This window comes from Carlito syrichta, unplaced genomic scaffold (assembly GCF_000164805.1).
Source record: "Carlito syrichta isolate Samal-C Ts95f unplaced genomic scaffold, Tarsius_syrichta-2.0.1 Scaffold302893, whole genome shotgun sequence".
Lineage (NCBI taxonomy): Eukaryota > Metazoa > Chordata > Mammalia > Primates > Tarsiidae > Carlito > Carlito syrichta.
The window spans coordinates 396,641-412,024 of NW_007246989.1; the positions used below are offsets into that span (position 1 = coordinate 396,641).

At 37.2% G+C, this 15,384-nt stretch overlaps 1 protein-coding gene across 1 annotated transcript in view; it reads right to left on the reverse strand.

The window, feature by feature from the left end:
- Positions 1 to 15,384, reverse strand: part of LOC103259569 (CUB and sushi domain-containing protein 1) — a 238,044-nt gene that overhangs the window by 177,699 nt on the left and 44,961 nt on the right. The window contains exon 6 of the mRNA XM_008057227.2: positions 6,315 to 6,503. Within this exon, the coding sequence (XP_008055418.1) occupies positions 6,315 to 6,503 (189 nt within the window). The remainder of the gene's footprint in view (positions 1 to 6,314; positions 6,504 to 15,384) is intronic.

Consider the following 15,384-nt stretch of genomic DNA (forward strand, 5'->3'; position numbering starts at 1 on the left):
TCAAAAAAAAAAAAAAAAAAAAAGCATCAAATTTAACTGATGCAGGTGCCATGAAGGAAAAGAACAGACATTCCTCATCAAATAAGATAATATTCTATTTATGCACATGCAAAATTTTCTCAAAGCAAAATCCTCTTGCTCTCCTGCTGTGTAGTCTGGAGATGAAAAACAAGGACTCTTAAGAAAAAAAAAAAAAAAAAACCAGTCAAAATGTCCTCTCCCATCTTCCCTGGCCTGATCTTTATTTATCTAGCTTCAGAGAAGTCTTCATCCTCCCTGTGGTGGATCAAAGGCATTTTTGCATTTCTTATCCGGGTGGCATCTCCCTGAGCTCCACAGAGATATGGATGTGTGATTGGACTCCGCAGGAAGTGCCTCATCCTGTTTTCCTTTCCCTGAAGGCCAGGTTCAAAGCAGAGCCTGCAGTAAGATCAAGGTCCAAGTTTGGTGTGGAACACAGCAGATATCTCCCAGCTCTCATCTGTCTGCCTGGAAGACTCCGGTCCTTGCATGACTAGGATGACAAGCAACTGACCGCCAGGCCTCATATGGTACCCACTGCCATTAGAGATAATAGAGGTCAACTGATAGAGGTCACTGTCCCCCACTCCAGTGTGTCACCAAGTAAGATGGATACATGCCCTTTGTCACGTATCTGACTACGCAAGGATGCTAAGAATAAAGTGCTCAGGTTGGGAGACGGGATGATTGTGCAAAGCACAGTCAAGGAGAGAATGTTTTCAACCTTCCCAGAGAAACATAACTACATAAAAATGACCAAGCTACATATTTTGATCAAATTCAGGAGCCAGAACTAGCTATGTTGAAAGCAATGACAGTGATGTTTAAGTTGAAGCTCACACCCAATAAAAACCTGTCCGGGCACCCTTAACCCATGGGACTTCTTCCCAGAACCACTCCCACCACTGCCTAGAGTATCACTGTGGCTTTGGTTCTCAAATTTACATCCCTGTGATATGGCAGACTTTTAGGGAGTTCACACACACAAAAATGATAGAGGTATGTGACTAACTTTTGCTCAGGTGTGCAGCCAGAGCTAGAAGATACTAGAAGACCCGCTGGTGGCATGGCAGATGTCAGTACAGGGAGCTGGAGGCACCAGCTGGAGGGGCACAATTGGACTGGGGACCTCTCTTTATGGTGCCATCTTTTTCTCTCCTTAAATCTATGCAGTGTGCTGTAAAAAATAATAATGTCTCTTTTGCAGCAACCTGGATGGAATTGGAGAACATCATCCTAAGTGAAATAACTCGGGAACAGAAAACCAAACACTGCATTTTCTCACTTAAAAGTGGAAACTAAACTAAGGAAAAACAAAGACATAAAGAATGGTATAATAGACACTGGATATTCAGAAGGAGAGGGAAGGGTAGAAGGATGAAAAATCACCTATCAGGTACAATATGCACAGGTGGGGGTGGTAGGTACACTAAAAACCCAGATTTCTTGGTCACTGTATAATGCAACTACATAACCAAAAAACTATTTGCACACCCTAAAGTCATTGAAATAAAGAAAAACAAATCAAAACACATACAGTGTGATTTGCTCTGAATAGAGATGGATAGGCCATATTAAGAGGTAGTATATCAAGAATAAAAACAATTAAATGTTAAAATCCTAAATGTTTGCTAAGGGAGTTATAGATAATTTATAGATAGTTTTCTTTAAGATTATATTAAGATTTTTGCCTAAACTTTAACTATGAGTTAAAGTTTTGCCTAAACTTTAACTGTGAGTAAAACAACTACTTTGAAAAAACAATAAATATACTTGGCATAAATATTTATGAATTTTAAACTCTTGTCTATTAGTATGTTCAAGTACTGATGCTTAATCTCACCTAACATGTTAGAAGCACTATCGGTATTGCCAATCTCATTTCTCTTCATTGTTTTTCCTCTTACAGTTTTTTTAAATGATGTTTTTCAGATAAAGAGACAGAATGCACTCTAGTTTAGAAATGTTTGTTTGGTAATGGAGATTTTAAAAACAATATTGGTTAATACAGGTAAGAAAAATAAAGAGACATTTGCATTCTTTACAGTTATCTTTCATTTTAACTACTGAGAAAGACTATTTTCTGTATTTATCAATCACTCTGGTAAATTTTTTAAAGTGTACATAATAACATATAGTTGGGCTGGTGGGTTTTCTCATGCAAACTATGCAATCAATTGTTTTCTGCTTGCAAAATCTTTCAAATTTTAAAAAGCTGATAAAACACTTATTGCAACATATTAGTTACCCTAATAATTACTTCTGTCTATATAGTTCCCCATCATATCCATACTACTGCATTTTAAAGTGAGTTATAGTCTGACATTGTTTAAGTTTTTTTAAGGAAGACCTTAAAGTATAACTACATAAATATTTCAGTGATAAAATATTAATTAGGTAAAAAAATACTTAAAATTTGTGAACTATATTTATAAGTTCAGATGCATTATAAAATTACCTTTAGTAAATGAGTAAACAAAACTTTTCTTAATCATTTTTTTTTTGAGTTGGAGTGTCACTCTGTCACCCAGACTGGAGTGCAGTGGCCGCTCCCAGCCACCACAGCCTCGATCTGCTGGGCTCCGGCGATCCTTCTGCCTCAGCCTTCCAAGTAGCTGGAACTACAGGCGCACGCTACCATGCCCAGAAACTTTTTGATTTATTGTAGAGATGAGGTCTCGCCAAGTTGCCCAGGCAGGTCTTGAACCCGCGGGCCCAGGCAATCCACTCACCTCAGCCTCCCAAACCAAGGAATTACAGGCTGAGCCACCGAGCCCGGGATTAATCATATTTTAACAGTTACTCTTTTTTTTAAAAAAAAAAAAGGACAGGTACTCATTCTGTTGCACAGGCTGAAGCATAGTGGTGCAATCCTGGAACTCCTGAGCTCCCAGAATTCTCCCACCTCAGTATCCTGAGTAGCTGGAACTATATGCATGTACCGCCATACCGGGCTTATTATTACTATATGTTTTTAGTGATGGGATCTCACTTTGTTGCCCAGGCTGACTTCAAACTTCTGGTCTCAAGCGTTCCTCCTCCTCAGCCTCCCAAAGTACTGAGTTTACAGGTGTGAGCCACCATGCCCAGTCTCATGTTTTCTTAACTGAGTCTTCTGTGTACTTATGTAACTAAAAAAAAGTCTTAGTTTTCTCAGGTCACTTTCAGAGACATATTACTTTATTTGCATATTTTCATTTATGTCATATTTCAGACTTTTTTTTTCAGATGAGTTCATAGTATACTAATTTTGCAGAACAGATTCTCATGCAACTTAACATGTAAATATGTTCAGCAAATAAATATGAATTGATTTAATAGATTCTTGGGAAGACTGATACTTTAAAATTTTCTATTATTTTATTTATTGTCTAAACTTGCGAATTTTTAATAAAGACACCCAGAAATTGTTCAAAGTGCATATGTTTTTTTTTCTTAAATTTTTTTTAAGTTTACAAGGCTGGGCCCTTGAAGATGGTTTTTCAATATACGTGCCCTATGCATCTGGAATGATAAACCACTGCCAATTAATAAAATACATTTTAGGTGAGGGTAGTGGGTTGTCAACAGAGTTTACTGTTGTCTCTGGGGAAAACTTAACTGTCACCTAACTGTATAATCATTGGCATTTGAAAGGCCCCATCATTTTTATGAAATGAGGATTCTTTTAATATATATATATATCATATTTTTATTTTTTTATTTTAATGGAATGTGCTTAATAATGCCTTATTATTTTTTAATATTATTATTTTCTAATATTTTTTAATATTAAGAGAATGTGAAGCACATACTGGGTGGCTTTTGGAAAATCCTTTATATAGTCCCTCTAATTGCTTTCAGTATTTGTGATATAATTTTACATGAATCTTGAGTCTTGGTTATTTGGGATTTTTAAATTCTGTTTATGGCATTACTTGCAAGAAGAGAAATACAATAGAAAAAATATACCGTTCAGTAAAACATTTGGCCTTCCCCAGAGAGGCCTGGCCTTTGCCCTCATTCCTGTGAGGCAATTATGGAACACCTGATAGATGTGTCTTTGTGAAATATGGAGCTGTTCCCATCCATTAATTTTATGGTGGGGGCTGGCTATGCCAAAAAAAAGACCCATCATGTGGTTTAGGCTGAGTCATTTGAGGCACACCAGTTGGCCTGGAGGCTAAGATCAACAACATGGATAACCAGTCAGTCGGTTAGTCAAGCCTATGTAACAGAGCTCTAATAAAAACTGTGGACATCAAGGCTCAGGGTAGGCTACCATGCTGGCAATACTCTGTGTGTGCTGTCATATATTGATTCTGAGAGAGGCATATTCTCCTGCAGTCTTACCCTATGCGTCTTTCCCTGGGTAGATTTTGACATATCCCTTCCCAGCTGAAGAAACTATAAGGATGAGTATAATAGCTTTTAGTGAACTCTGAGTTCTTCAAATGGAGTATGAGCCTCAGACAGATGTGAGGAGTCCAAAGGTCTCCATTGTTGGAATTATAAACAAAGGCATCTCTCTAAACTATACCTCAAAAGATATATTTTTGTTATTTTCACACTGATTAAGTAATTCTAAGCCACAGCAGTTATTTCCACATTGAAAAACTAAGCTTGCAAAAGCAATAAAATCAAATTAAATATTTAATTCTAGTTTTTAATATCAAGCCAAAGAGTCTACCATTTACATATGATTTCAAAGGATTCAGGGTAAAATTGCAAATAGGAAGAAGTTTCCATCCTGACAATTTCAAAGTAATTTATACATAGATATGAGTTTTTAAATGGAGAGTAGATTTAAGGTTTAAAAAAAGTTTTCATGAAAAATACTCCAGATATGTTACTGCTATACTTTGTTTTATAAAATTAATTTTTGAATGCTGCTTTATATGTTATTAAATAAATAGTATAAAAAGGTTAAGACATTTTAAAAATATAGCTAAAAGTACTTTTATGGTTGTTTTTATAATGATAGAGAATGGAAAAATACAGGTGAATACTATGATTTTAAAAGTCTACAGATGTGTTTTTTTTAACTTCTTCAGTAGAAATTCAAACACAGCTAGATGTCTTTCCCTTTTCCCCATGAGATATAAATGTTTAGCATTTCAAAGGTACACAGAGTTGGTAATTTCATTATTTTTTCATACATAGGTACGATATTTATCATGCTAGAATATTGGCTTTACAGTAAATTTTCTGTTACCTATACATTCTTCATAAACAAAGTACTGATAGATTTATTTTAACTTCATATTACAAAAAAAGTCTACAGTCATCATAAAAACCAAGCAGACATACGGAAACTTTAAAGCAGTGATTTCTGCTCAGACAAGAGACATCTCACGAGTCCAAATCTTCACCCACACCACTGCCCAACAACGTATCTCCAACATCTCCTAAGAAATGTCCATCATATACTATTAAACAACTTAAATTACATGTATGTTACACCTTCTCTCACCCTGTTTCTTCTACCTGGAGTGTTCTCCATCTCTGAGTAGCAAAATACTATGTACTCTGCAAAGCTTACTGCAAAAATTAACCCAATTTTCTGAAATACAAAAGCAGCATATAATTCTCATAAAAGTTGAACAAAAAAACGCTTAGGATAAAATTAATAAGTACCCTTTTCCCCTCTGGTCCCACAATTTGATATAACCACTATAAAGCTAAACACTGCTGCCTTCAGAAAGATTTCCCTGACTGTTTTCTAAGTGTACACCATTTTTTTACTCATGTAACAACTCATCATAACACTTCCCTCGTGTCTTTTCCTGTATTATGATTATTTGTGTTTGTCATTTTGTTATCCTAATAATTTTCTTGAGAACAAGGATTGCTTTTTTTTTTTTTTTTTAAGTTGGAGTCTCACTCAATTGCTTAGGTTGGAATGCTGTGGCACATTCAGGGCTACCCCAGCGTCAACCTTCTGGGCTCCAGCAATCTTTCCACCTCAGCCTTCACACCTGGCGAATTTTTTTATTTATTGTAGAGATGAGCTGTCTCCAAGTTGCCCGAGCTGCTCTGGAACCCACGTGCTCAGGCAATCCACTCTCCTCAGCCTCCCAAAGTGCTGAGATTATAGGCTGAGCCACGGAGTCTGGTCAGGATTGTTTATTTTTTAAATTTATTGTTACATAACATATTCCCTAATGATTAAGTAGAGTGAGTAAAACATAGTAGATTGTCAGTAAATATTTGTTGAATACATCAACAAAGTATTAGATATATTCATTTAATACGTAATGCACTATCATATGCATAAAAAATTAAATTGCCCCCAGGAAAAATGATGAACTTACCATCACATCTTGGAAAAGGATAGTTCCAATTTCTGTTGATCCCATGCTGACACGTGAGGACAGGGTGGCCTATCAAAATGTACCCAGGGTAACATTCAAAAGAAATCGATTGTCCCACACTATAATCTGAGTTGATCATGTACCCATTCTGAAATGGGGGTGGATCTGGACAATTCTGTAATTCATAGGCTGAAACACACAAATAGACAAAATTAAGCTCATATATATGAAGTTGAATTAGTCTGGGACTTAAAGAATTGATGGGATCACATATAGCTTTTTAAGATTATTTTTAATATAAGTTCAAAAAATATATTTTCCAAGTTGTCAGTTGCCATCCAAACTGAGTAAAACAATCATTATTAGTAGTGGTAGTGGATATATAACAAAATGAGCAATTACTGGGTAAACATGGACTTAATAATTTCATTTTACTCTCGACAAGAAATATTCTACTATTCTGAGTACTTCTAACTGGGAAATATGTGGTTGCTTTGCTTAACTAATTGTTTAAAACAAATAAAGAAAGAAATCCATTCCATTTTCTTTAGTTTTATATTTTAAAAGAACTGTAGAGCCACTAAGCTAACAATTACAATTAGTATTTTCTTTTATAACATATAGCTTATTATGTTTCATTATAAACTGTTTTCTACAATGACCTCTAGCAAACATGATAGATAATAGGCATTGCTTGGAATTTGTGCAATTTGAAAATTTACCCATAGATTAGTAAGAGGTATCTAATCTTTAAATTAAATATCATCTCCTGATACTGTAACCTTAAAGCTGATTAAGCCACCATAGGGATGTCTCACACCCTGGTAGGAGAGGCCATGGACATGTTGAAGCAGCAGAAGCCCCCTCTGCCATCTTTTAATCTTCAGAGTCACTCATATACATAAAGGTGACTGGAGACTTACTTCTAAATCAAGGACAAAGCCACATTGTGGAGAACCAGCTCATGGGGATACCACTCAGCCTCCCTGTCATGTAATTCTGTTGAAAACCAATGAAAAACCCTCTGTGCCAGGCAACACAAAATTGGTTTAAACAGAGGTCACTGGTAACTGTCCTCACAATTAACCGAAAACAGACTAATAATATAAGGACCCATGTGCCGGAAATAGGTGGATTTGGGGAAGATTTCTGCTTTGCGTTGTGCAATGTAAGTGTGACTGGTTTTGTGTTCTCTGCCTTGGCTTCTTACAAGTGCCTCTGCAGGTCTGGGTCTGACTTCATGGGAATTAGTGTGACTAGTGGATCTGATGGACATAAAGATGAAAGAGATCCCAACTCCCCACATAGCGCATGGTATCCTTTCTTAAAATATTGTTGTTTGGCCCCAAAATTACTGCATATACCCATGCTCACCAAAAAGAATGGAGACTTTCACATGTGTTTCATCTATTAACACACTCCTTGTTTATTATGCTCTTTCAGATGAAATCAGCTGTGTGTTCTCATTCCTATTTTGTTTTAAATATAGTAAACTGTGATGGAGAAGTGAATCCTCTAATATACCAAATACAAACACTGATAACAACTTTAAGAAAAAAATATACAAACGAATTCCTAGCTTCCAGGGGAGAAGAAAATTGATTCAATTATATTCAATATAGTCTAATCTGCATTAGAGGATTTTATTCATGTATTAGAAGCACCTTGGAAATATTATACAAGCATCAATGATCAGTATATAACATTAACACGGTCGTGGTTAATATGTATTCCTGGTGAACTTTCATACAAAACAGCATTGAACAGACACGTACATACATTTTCACACATGCATTTGAATAAAGTGTAATACAATGCACTTCCTTAACTTTGTTATGTAGTTTGTTGAATACTTCACGAACTACAATCAAGTTCTCTTTAGAGATATAATGAAACTAGAGTTGAAGTCACTAGCCCTTTTCTACTCATAGAATCAACCTCTATGAAAGGGATAGAAATGGGAAATTCAAAGTTACCTTTCACGCTTCTAAACACAATAGCTGCAGGCTACTCTCTCTAATAGTTGAAAAAGATGTTCTGGGTTTTTTGTTTGTTTGTTTGTTTGTTTCATTTATCAATGATACCAACACAATTGTTCTGTGTGGATGGGGGGAGTAGACATGGACAGGGCAATGGTTTTTAATCATTTATTGAGCGAAGTAAAAATTATTGAGTATCTACTCTATTATAAATGCTAGCTAAAAGTGGATACTAGATATAAATGGAATTTGTTCTCACAAATTCAGGAAAACAGACCAAATAAACTAATAAATAGATAATTGTGCAAAATAATTGTAAGTTGTATAAACTATTATTTAAAAATAAACAAGGATTGAAGTAAAGGAATAAAAAACAAGGTAAAGTTAAGTAGAGGTGGTCAACAACGCTTCCTTGAAGAAGTGACATTTAAGTAAAATGAGAACGTACAGGCCAGGCAAAGGCCCCCAAAGGAAGACTTTTCATGCAGAGGAAATGCTATGTGTTCCAAAGATAGAAAGACGCCAGAGGGGCACCGTGGCCCACGCCTATAATCCTAGCAACTTAGTAGACTAAGGTGAGATGAATGCCTGAGCCCAGGGGTCCAAGGCCAGTCTAACTACGTGAGATGTCATCTCTACAATACATCAAAACATTAGCCAGGCGTGGTGGCTTGTGCCCGTAGTTCCAGCTACTTGGAAGACTGTGGCAGAAGGATCTCCTGAGCCCAGCAGATCTAGGTTGTGGTGGCCGTGAGCATTCCATTGCACTCGAGCTCAGGTGATAGAGTGAGACTTTGAGTCAGGATTGAAGTAAAGAAAATAAAAATACCGGGTAAAGGCAAGTAGAGGTGGTCAACAATGCTTCCTTGACGAAATGACATTTAAATTAAGATTTAAGTAATGAGAAGGTGCAGGCCAGAAAAAGACCCCAAAAGAAAGGCTTTTCAAACAGAAGAAATGCTATGTGTTCCAAAGATGAAGGAAGGAAGGAGTGGAGGGAGGGAGGGAGGGTGAGAGGGAGGGAGAGAGGAAGGGAGGGAAGGAGGGAGGGAGGAAAGCCTGGAATAAGGCAGAAAGTCCAGGGAGACTGGTCTCTGCAGCTAGCTCTCCCTAGGTGAGTGTCCCGTCCACTTCTAAGTGAGGATGAGCTAGAAATCACATAAGCCAGACCATTGGAGATGCATTAGAACATGTTTTATAAATGGACATGGACATGCTTTTAAAGCCCAGGACCCATTTCTTTACCTTATACATCCTATCTGCCAATCAAAATAATAATAAAATCTGCAGCTCATTTCAGAATTACCTTAAGAATTTAAAATGTCAATTAGTTTTATTTTTGCAACTGTGAATTATACACTAAGCATAAACATCAGTTACAGTATCTTTAAGTCTTTGCTCGAAGTGTCTTAATGGAGTAATTTATTTGTTTATTTTTATTTTTATTTTTTTTTTGAGTTGGAGTCTCACTCTGTCGCCCAGACCGGAGTGCAGTGGCCGCTCCCGGCCACCGCAGCCTCGACCTGCTGGGCTCCGGAGATCCTTCCGCCTCAGCCTTCCGAGTAGCCGGAATTACAGGCATGCGCTACCACGCCCAGCTGATTTTTTTTTTGATTTATTGTAGAGATGAGGTCTCGCTGCCCAGGCGGGTCTCGAACCTGCGGGCTCAGGCAATCCACTCACCTCAGCCTCCCAAAGGCACGGGATTACAGGCTGAGCCACCAAGCCCGGCTGAGTAATTTACTACTTAAACAGCAACATCAATATCCTCCTAAACTTTTGATATATAAAGTCACAAGTCATGTTGTCTCTTATTTTAAATGACTTTATCAAATTCTGATTTACTGTCACACTTACATAGTGAGGAATGCATTGATATAAAGTACTGTAGTAGGCACCTGAATATTAGTAACTAAAAGGAACTAATAAAAATGATTCCTTAGTGTGCTGGAAATAGATAAATTTGGGAAGAGTCCTGCTGCGTGTTGTGCAATGTAGGTGTGACAGGTTTGTGTTCCCCACCATGGCTTCTAGCATGCACTTCTGCAGGTCTAGTCCTGGCTTCACAGATGTGAGTGTGACTAATGGGCCTGCTGGGAGTGAGGGTGAAGGAGATTCCAACCCACGTGAATGCTCCTCCCCCAAGCGTAGCCTTCTTCTGCTGGACTCATCATAAAAGCATTACTTCTCATAAATGGGCTTTAAACATATAAAACATTTTAATTTAAGGAAAAATGTCATCCCGTTTGAGAAAAGAAGAAGAGACCACTTCAGTGGAAGTTGATAAAGAAGCCACCTTCTAGGGTAAAGGGAGATAAAAGGCAGAATTTTCAAACAAATTCTGTTTCAGCTTAAGGTTATCAACTTGTTCATAATGTTGGCATTCTCATATTTGGAAATTCCTAAAGACTTTTGGAGGCATTATCTAGCTGTTCTGTAATATTTATTGTACTATTTGTTATTAAGAAGTTGAATTAGAGAGAAAATCATCAGCAGAGACATTTGCCTCTGAGTAGATGTGGAAAAGAGCAGAGGCGCCATGGTGTAACTTGAGTTCAGCCCGGTTCTCCCTACCTAACAGTATTATTTTTTCATTTGCAAAAGGAGACTAGATCTACCTATCATATAGGAGGACCACAGAATTAAATGTGATGATAAATGAAATGAAACATCCTTGACATGTATTAACTCATTAAAGCTTAGTCTGATGATAAGAATTGTCTAGTTTCTATGATAAAATATGTTACATTGCTCATGATAAAGTAGAACCACTGCTCTGATGGAGCCAGACCAAGAGGAGGCTACCACTTCTAGGTGGAAGTTAGTGTTAAGTGCTTTATGAAAACAGCCTTGTCACAGGGAGGAGTGGCTGCAATGTTCTCCACTGGTTGTTAACCCTGTAATTCTAACATCTACTGATAAAGCCAACCACATTATTGCTAAGTTTGCAGACAATCGCTGAGTTTTGGGACCCACAAGACTGCAGGCTCATATGTCACTCTTTAGAAAAAGACCAGCCTAGACTCCAAATCTGCGTCCTTCTTTACATCAGAATCTTGGAGCAAAGTGATTTAGATGCATGCAGCCAATTCCAAGTGAAATGAGGACATATGAAGATGCCCTCACATAAGTAGACAGGTCCACTGATGCACACTGGGTAGGAAAACTTTTGCTGCAGAGGCAGGGACATATTAGAGATGCCGGTTGAGATAGTTGCTTTTATTTTCAGCAACCCTAAATGTACGTGATCAGCAGGAAGAACATTGTTCAACAATTAAGATTCTGACCCCAGACTCTAGGAGGAGTCTAGTCCACAAATCAAGCAGATCACTGAGTTTGTAGGCACGCTGTCTGTCTTGAAAAAAAGATATCCTAGTATGAATGGGAATTAAGAGTTGTTCAGAATATCATATCAAAAGGAAAGGGAATGATACCATTTTACAAGCATTCAAAATTCATGTACAAATCACTGTTGTGCCTATGAGGAACAGTTAGTATGTTTATACAATCATGTAGAATACATTCTTCAGTTACTTATTGTACATAGAGGCAGTTTAATTGCTTTTCTTCTTAAAGGGGAAAAATAGGTATTCACAATCTATAGTCTATTTTCTCAAAAATTCATTTCACATAAAATTCAGCAGCTTTATTATTGCAGTGATGAATAAGCAGGTTTAACATACCCTATTATCTTTTTAAAATGATAGGTGATATGGCAAAAGGAAGGAAAAAACAGTGGAAAGTTGGAGAAAAAAGACATTTTTCCATCTTATGATTGAAGCACTTAAAATTATTTTAAGATTTCTGTCATTGAATCACTCCCTTTCTTAAGAGGGTTTATGTTTTATAATGCGACAATATGCTTTATAGTGCAGAAAAGAGAGAAGGAAGTAAGGAAGGAAGGGAAGGAGAAAGGAGGGAGAGAGGGAGAGAGACAGGGAGAGAGAGGGCGAGAGGAGAGACAAAGAGAGAAAGAGAACTCAACTTCTCCAAATGACAGATTACAAAAAGTAACAGAAAATACAGTCATTAAAATGCTTAATGTGCCAAAATTTCACCAAATATTATAAAAATTTAATGATCAATAAGCCCATACTAATACCACAAAAGTTAGATACACAAAATTGTGTCTTTCATAAAGAAATTACTTTGCTTGGATATGGAAAAATTGCTATTATTTATATCTCTCAGACTCGAGCATTTTCACATCAAGTTTTTAAAATATAAGTGCTTAATGTGATTCCAATGAAATCATACAGTCATCTTCCTAATATCTGTTATATTTTCAGACTAATATTTAGTTAGTTGATAAATATCTTCATACTATTATCCATTTTCCATTTCTTGACTTAGAAATGGTTGCATGAACTTGATTTTACTTAACAATGTTCTTTATAAGTCATCTAACTTCAAGACAGCTGCACTATAGTAAAATTTCTGGCCTTTCTATGATCATAAATAAATGACAAAGTTTCAGAATAAAGTGTACAGCACAGATATCAAAGATGACAAGAATGATCTGTATGATTCATGCATCTTATAATAAGATATCAATCTTAGCTTACAAATCTCAGGTAGAACTTAGGAATGTTTATATGACTTACTTATCAGATTTGTGTCCTTTTGCCAACTTACCATTTTTATCAAATGGTGAGCACAGATAAACTACCTAATTAAGGATTGTCCCTGTAAGATATGATACCCCACAGGACAAACGGAACAGCTCAAATTCATGTTCCCATTCCTTTTAATTAAATGTATTCTTATATCTCAGTTACAGAAAATTAACTGCCTATGATTAAAAAAATACATTATTTGGGTTTGTTTGTTTGTTTCTTTTGTAACATAAATACTTAAACTTGAAGTCAGGTGTCAAACAAATAAAACATTTGCTCCATCAACCAAGGGTCTGATCTAGGTGAGGACACATGCACTCTGGTGCCTAGAGGATAAGCAGGTAACATCAGGGAGCAATTGGCAGGATGTGAAGGGAAGCCATAGGGGTCTCGCCTTCCCCCTCTCTGGAGGGGACTCTTCCACATGGGAGTGCACACCAAATGTATCCAGACTCTGATACCACAAGAGAAAATGGGAAAGTGGATGTATGCCTATCTCATGAATTACATGATATCTAATTCTGATATTGACAACTCATTTTTATAATATTAAATATTTTGCAAACTAGCCCTAGCAATTGTCTGACCTCAACTTTTCAAGTTTTTGATTTGTAGCATTCTTTTAGATTGAAATAACTGATAGATTTGGGAAATATATAGCTATGGCATTAATAATCCTGCCTGGAAAATAACAAGAGAAAAAAACATGTTTTAAAACTATGGCGCTTGCAAATCATGTAAGGTGATCTATTGTCTCAAAACTGCATGGTAAACAATTCTAGCATGGGAATCTATGTTTAAGTTTTGCAGTTTCTTTCTTTTAAGTGTAAGTTTAAGTTTCTTTTCTTTCTTTCTTAAAAGAAAGAAAAGTTAAATATTGAATATAATGTTAAGAATTTTCCTAGCCAGGCTCAGTGGCTCAGCCTGTAATCCTGCGCCTTTGGGAGGCTTGATGTAAGTGGACTGCCTGAGCCCGCGAGTTCAAGACCCGCCTGGGCAGGCGAGACCTCATCTCTACAATAAATCAAAAAAAATTAGCCAGGCATGGTTGTGCGCGCCTGTAATTCCGGTTACTCGGAAGGCTGAGGTGGAAGGATCGTTGGAGCCCAGTATGTCGAGGCTGCGGTGGCCGGGAGCGGCCACTGCACTCCAGTCTGGGCGACAGAGTGAGGCTCCAACTCAAAAAATAAAAAATAAAAAAATAAAGAATTTTCCAAGTGGGGTGACCTCACAAGTGTGGAGTGGTAACTGAGACAGACCAATGAACTGACTGCCAAGGGCCTGAGATACAGAATTATGTTATATTTTTCTTATTGACTCAGCTATTATTATCAAGATAATTTTTAAAATGGAAATAACAATATAATAACCAAGTTTTAAGTGATGATCAGGGATGGAGTATTCACATTTCAGTAGGATATAGTTAATGGAGATTGGGAGGAAACCGAGACCAGGCACACTGGAATACGAGAGAGAAGCGAAGAATTCACAATAAAGACTATTCAGATTTTGATTCGTGCATAGGGCCCAGCCAGCAATGCCACAAAAGGAAGGTACACTGGAGCCAAAACCCTCCTCCCTCCTTCCTTTGGGGACTCCTCAGGGCTCCCCTTGTTGTGCCTCCTCAACCGCTCCATGCACCCACCCACCTGAAATTTATTATCTGCTTGGGGCAATTTCTCACTTGCTTAAAATCCTTCAATGACTTCATATTGAACTAGAAAAAACCTGAATATGTCACAGCCAGATACCCAAACATCCTGAATCCCGCGAGCCTCTGTAATCTGACACTTCCCGAATTCAGGCTGCCTTCCGCTGTTGCTTGGCTATGTCAGATTCTTGTCACCTGGAATGTTTTACCTTGCACTTTACAAGTTAGGCCTCCTCCCTGTCTTTCAACTTTCAGTGGCAGTCCCCATGGCAGCAGTGTCTCCCTGTTCTTCCATCTAAACATCACTCCAATTGTTTCCTCTAAGGTCTGGGCAATCTGTAGCATCTGTGTCTGCAACTTCAAAACAATCTCCCAAACATGACTTTTTGCCTCTCATCTCACTCTGTTTGTCCAACCTGTTTCCTGCTTCCACAGAAGCCCATAATCTACTGTATACTAGATTAAAATTTTAAAATACATCTATGGCCATAGCAATTCCCACTTGAAACCCTGTGATTGTTTCTTATTGTCCTCCAGAGTTCCTAACTATTTTAGTACAGTCTTCTTTGGCATTTTGGTGAAGACCTTCTCAAACTAATGTCTTAAAGCATAAAATAAAATACACAGGATTACAAAGAAAACCACCCAAATGCAAGCACACTTATAAAGTGTGATGAAAGTCAAAATGGTGTAGTGTTGTGTGTGTTATTTCACTAAACAGCAGGTGACAGGTCTAGTAACTGATACAACGTCTAAATATTGCACAGCAGTATTTGGAGATATCTGAAATAAAGGTAAGAAAACATGGAATTATCTAGGAGTTG